The 5,300-nt window shown below is 55.2% G+C and overlaps 1 protein-coding gene across 1 annotated transcript in view; it reads right to left on the reverse strand.

Annotated features, from left to right (window-relative positions):
* Positions 1-878: 878 nt before the first annotated feature.
* Positions 879-5,300, reverse strand: part of CA2 (carbonic anhydrase 2) — a 31,096-nt gene continuing 26,674 nt past the window's right edge. The window contains exons 4-7 of the mRNA XM_011375932.2: positions 4,016-4,108; positions 3,504-3,566; positions 2,303-2,458; positions 879-1,399 (exon numbers count right to left, since the gene is read on the reverse strand). Coding sequence (XP_011374234.2) covers positions 1,280-1,399; positions 2,303-2,458; positions 3,504-3,566; positions 4,016-4,108 — 432 coding nt within the window. The 3' untranslated portion in view covers positions 879-1,279. The remainder of the gene's footprint in view (positions 1,400-2,302; positions 2,459-3,503; positions 3,567-4,015; positions 4,109-5,300) is intronic.

A 5,300-nucleotide genomic window follows, 5' to 3' on the forward strand; every position in this document is an offset into this window, starting at 1 on the left:
CAGCTCTCTGAGCCGGCGGGAGGGCGGGGGAGGGCGGGAGGAAGATGTCGGCACTGAGCTCCTCATTCCCACCCTTTCTTTCTGAATCGGAACTAGGTGGTGAGAGAAGAAAGGACACGTGACCGGTCAGAAGAGGTAGGCCGTGTGGTGCTTCCTGTGTGACAAGGGTGTCCCTTATCTGAGAGTGCAGGACTTTGTGACCGGAGGCGCCGACAGGGTAAGTTCAGCTGTGATCCCCCCAAAGACCCGGTGAAGCAGGTGCCTGCAGACACAGGCGGAGGCCCTGGCCGGCCCAGGCCAGCCACCACGCGGCAGAGGCCGGCACGGATTCAGGGACATCTTGCAGATCCAGGCCGCTCCCCGGTCACCCGGCACCATCTGTGTGGGCCCACGCGGGAGCGGAGATAATAAATCTAAAACACTGCTTGAACCAGACTAGAGGGAGAGGCCACTTTGTTCCCCAGGGGCATAGATTAGCTGGGTACGCTCTGCCTTCTCCCCCGGATGCGCGCGGCAGAGGGCCTTCAGGGTGTTCCTTCTGTGGGGACGCCTGGGACTGTGCGTGAGCCAAGGATGATGGCTCGTTCTTCATGGTGCGTCCACGTGGACTGTGAAAACAGATGTTTGCTCCGCCACCATCACCCACGGCCCAGCATCAGACAAAACCGCCCCAAACAGAATTCCAGATTTTATTAGAGAATATATCTAAAATACAACATTTATTAACTTACGATATATTATCTGGATGGAAATATACTCTGTATGACAACTATCGTTATGACACCTTTTACCGATGAGACCTCATTTATACCTCTGTGATTCCAAAGTCACTGAATTATAACAGAATTCACATTTAAGATAACTTTGCTACAAAGATAAAGAATTTTAAAGTTTTTCTTTAATGTAACATCTTGGAGTCGTGTACATACATTTTACCTGGCTTACGTTACACGGCTCACTTTATCTCATGATCTGGATTTGCGCTCAATCATCCTACTTTCCTATGTTTATTAAAAATAGCATTTTAGCTCGAGTGCTTCCCACCCACGGGCTGCGAACAAAGCCAAGGTACGTTTTCCATTCTTTTTGTGAAAGGCCACCCTGTGAGCAAAGTCCCGGTCCCAGCAATTCTCCAAGCATGACAATGGGTCTGGCTCTTCAGTTTATTAGCGATCTCGGCGGGGGAGGGCTGAAGGGTCAAGAAGCGCAGACGCGGAGCCACCAGAGTCCAGAGCGCCCGGTGGGTCGGCGCTGGGCGGAAGGGCCATCCCGCTGTCCCTCACTGGAAGGACGCCTTGACCTGCCTGGCGTGCAGGGGCTGAGGCGGCCGCCAGTTGTCCACCATGAGTTCCTCGACCTCGCCCTCCGCATTGAAGTTAAGTTTGCGGAACTTCAGCATCTAAAAGACAAAAGATTAAAAAATACAAAATAAACGTTCCACAGCAGCACTGGCTTCTGCGCTGGCGTCACTCGTCTGCAGCCGCGGGCCCGCGCGCCAGCGCCCCACGTTCGCCCCGAGTCCCCGTCCCGCGCCCTCGCACGCACACGCGCGGCCTTCACCGCACCCTGGCGTGGGGCGCACGCGCTGCTGTGATGCGGCTGGACTTTCTCAGTTACCTCCCGTTTCCCTTTCCTAAGCAAACATCGGAAGCCCAAGAAACACCTCTGAGGGGTAGCATGACGGTGACAACTCTAGATGGGAGTTGGGTTTTGTTTTCTGCCCCAGCCGCCCCCGTGACGTCGGCTCCCGTCTAAGTCCACGACTGCGACCCGCGCGCCCGCTGTGACCGCGGCGCAGAAAGCGCACGGCGCGGGCAACGGAAGGCGCCGGGTCTGGACGCTGCGGCCCCGGGGGCGCGCTCCCCACGGCCTGACTGTGCCCCTCGCGCCCCCCACGGCCTGACTGTGCCCCTCGCGTCCCCCACGGCCTGACTGTGCCCCTCGCGCCCCCCACGGCCTGACTGTGCCCCTCGCGCCCCCCACGGCCTGACTGTCGCCTTCGCACTGGGACACGCGGGAGGCCGCGCGGGGCAGGGGCGCGGCGGAGGGGCCGGACCTCGCGCGTGAACCCTCATGGCCCCGCGCCTCCGCCCTCCACGGTGTCCAGTTTTACTGCGTAAAACACACTGCCTGAGGCTCTGGGGAACGACAGCAGGTGTTCGCCCGAGGCTCTTTATCTGCTCGGCCCGCGGGCGTGGCCTGCAAGGCCAGAAGCAGCGCAGGAGGGTGGCCCGAGCCTGGGACTGGCAAGCCGAGCTCCTGCGGGGTCCCGCCCGCACCCCCTGCGGGTTGGGGAGCTGACCTGCTCGCTGCTCACGCCGATGGGGTCCCTGAGCACAAGCCAGGTGACGCACTCCAGCAGCGGCGGGGTGGTCAGCGAGCCCGGGTAGGTCCAGAAGTCCAGGCTGCCGGGAAGGAGGCCGCGAGGGTCGAAGTTCGGGAAGTCGGCGCTCTTACCCTGGCGGAGGCAAACGCACAGGTCAGAAGAGTCCGCGATCGGAGGAAGACGGAGGAAGACGGGGAGGAGAGCCCCACATCTCCCCCTCGGAGCCCACACTTTGAGAGAGCTCTACCAGCACCGGGAAACAAAGCAGAAGGGCTTCACGGGAGACATGTGACTTGGAAATATGGCTCAACGGATGTGAGCGCGAACCTGCCTCCCGCCCCTGAGCCCAGTGTCGCCGAGGCCCGTGCGCCTTGTCACGCGAGGCAAGATTGCCTTCTGTTTTTGTGGCTGAATAATGCTGCGTTATAGCTGTCTATGTCGCGTCCTCTTTATGCGTCCATCCGCTGGGGGACACTCAGCTGCTTCCGCGCCCGGGCTGCTGTAAACGCTGCTGCCGTGCACGTGGCGCCTCTAGAGATCTTCGCGACTTGGGGTTTTCGGGTCGGGTTTGTTCTACGTGATTCCAGGGGGCCGAGCTAGGAGCGACAGGTGAGCGCTCCGGAAGTCAGGCCGCTCCAGCTTCACAAAGCCAGGGCTGCCGCTCGTGATGGCAGCGCTTGAGCAGGTGACCTGCACGCGGCTGTGCTGTAGGGGTCTGAACCGCGGGCCTGGCGAACTCCACGAGGCCACAGAACAGAAACGGCCGAGGAGCGGGGTCTCACCCACCGCGTTCTCCACGGCCTTTCCCAGGTCCTGCCGTGCCCCGCACCCAGCGCGTGCGGACAAATGCCCGCTGCACCGGTGAGGGGGTGGCTGGACCAGATGGCCGCTCAGCCTCGCGGCGCTCACGAGGGTCTCCGAGTCGTGGATGCGGACGGGCCAGTGGGCGGAAGCGGGGTTACATAGCAGAGAAGGCTAAACATTAGACCGGCATCTGGATCAACGTTTGGATAACGAAGAGTTAAATATGTAGGCAACATTTATTTTACCTCCATTAACGGCTCATCCAAACACCACAGGTCAAACCCGGACTACTCCAGTCGATCAAAAGAACTTTCCAGAAAAATGGGGTGTGGGGAACCGGCGCCCTACACAGGCGGCAGCAAACTCGACGTACCTTTGTTTTAATGGAATCCAGCGCATCGGTGACCTTCTGTAGGCCTGGATTAGCATCGCCGATCTATGGGAAGACAGGGGACAAGTACGCCAGGTGGGACTCCCCCCGCTTTGACGTAAAATTCCTCCAGAGACTGAACCAAACTCCCCACTGGTTACTCGGCACCCATGGGTCTCGGTCGGATCACACCGGCACTGTGACTTCCCCGTGCAGACAGCCGCCCTCGGCCTCTCCCCTGCAGTTCCCCCGGAGCGACCCTCTCGAGTGTCGCCGGTGACCCCCAACTGCCAGAGCACAGAACGCCGGTCAGGTCGCAGGGTTCTGCACTATCGTCCGGAAAGCCGGACGAGAAAATGCTCAAAAGCAGTGAGGACGGAAAGGCCGGCCTGGAATCATTTCAGAGCCAGCGGCGTTTCCCAGGCTCTTGGCGGAATGTTCTGTTTGTTACAAATGTTCTGTCTGCTTCATTTTTCTTGAAAACAGGGGAAAAAAGAATCCGGCCATTCACTAACCTTCAGAAAAACGCCCAGAACAGCCAGTCCGTCGGGGTGCTGCACGGCTTCTCGAAAGTCCTTGTACTTGGTGTTCCAGTGAACCAAGTGGAGCTACAGCAGCAGGAGACAAAACACAGACAGTGACTTCCCACAAAAGCCAGCGGACCCTCCCCAGTGATCTCTGCTGCATAGCTAGAGACAGGAAGGAAGCGGATCTTTTTTTTTTTATTTTAATTTTTCAATTTGGGTTGACATTATTATTTTATGTTATTTTCAGGTATAGAGAGCAGTGGTTAGACATTTACATAATATACAAAGTGATTTCCCCCAATTACTCTAGTATCCACCTGGCACTATACATAGTCATTACAATATTACTGACTATATTCCCTATGCTGGACTTGATGTCCCGTGACTACTTTGTAACAACCAATTTGTGCTTCTAATCCCTTGCCCGTTTCCACCCATCTCCCCAAGCCATCTGGCAACCATGAGTTTCTTCTCTATCTGTGAGTCTGTTTCTGTTTTGTTTGTTCATTTATTTTGTTCTTTAGAGTCCACATATAAATGAGATCATATGGTATTTGTCAGACATATTTTGCTTAGCGTAATACCCTCTAGGTCCATCCATGTTGTTGCAAATGGTAAGATTTCATTTTTTATGGCCAAGTAATATTCCCTGTATATATGTACCTCAACTTCTTTATCCAGTCATCTATTGACAGGCACTCAGGTTGCTTCCATGTGATAATTTTAAATATAAACTTTTCATTCTAATTATCCACTGTTTGGCACAGTAGCAAGTGATTCCATCAACAACTCTAAGACAAGGAGTTGCATATTCTGAGGGAACGCACAAACTCTATTTCTAGATTTATATTGAAACAGGATCCCCCTCCCCCCATTTGAATTCATTTACTTTGTGCAAACAGTGTCCTTGGAGGTGGTAGGGAAAGTTTTGCAGAAATTAGCTGTAATACCACGAATAAAGGTGACAAGCCCATGTGAAGTTCTTTTGTAAAAGAAGTGGTCCCCTTGATGTGAGTCGAATTTACAAAATTAAGCTTTTGAAATTAATGCCAAATATCACTTCACGTTTTCCCTTGGAAAGAAAAGAGCGTGTCTTACCTCTGCCGAGTATTTCTTTTGATTCACAGTGTGCTCGGAACCTTGCCCGTCGGATGAGCCCCAGTGTAAGTGGATCTGAATCAGTCTGTAAGTGCCCTGGAGGGGCCCTCCCGTCAGCACTGAAAGGTGAAAAGACGTGCGTGTATGTGTGCACACAGGTAAACACACACCTACC

Source organism: Pteropus vampyrus, unplaced genomic scaffold (assembly GCF_000151845.1).
Source record: "Pteropus vampyrus isolate Shadow unplaced genomic scaffold, Pvam_2.0 Scaffold280, whole genome shotgun sequence".
In the NCBI taxonomy this organism is placed as follows: Eukaryota; Metazoa; Chordata; class Mammalia; order Chiroptera; family Pteropodidae; genus Pteropus; species Pteropus vampyrus.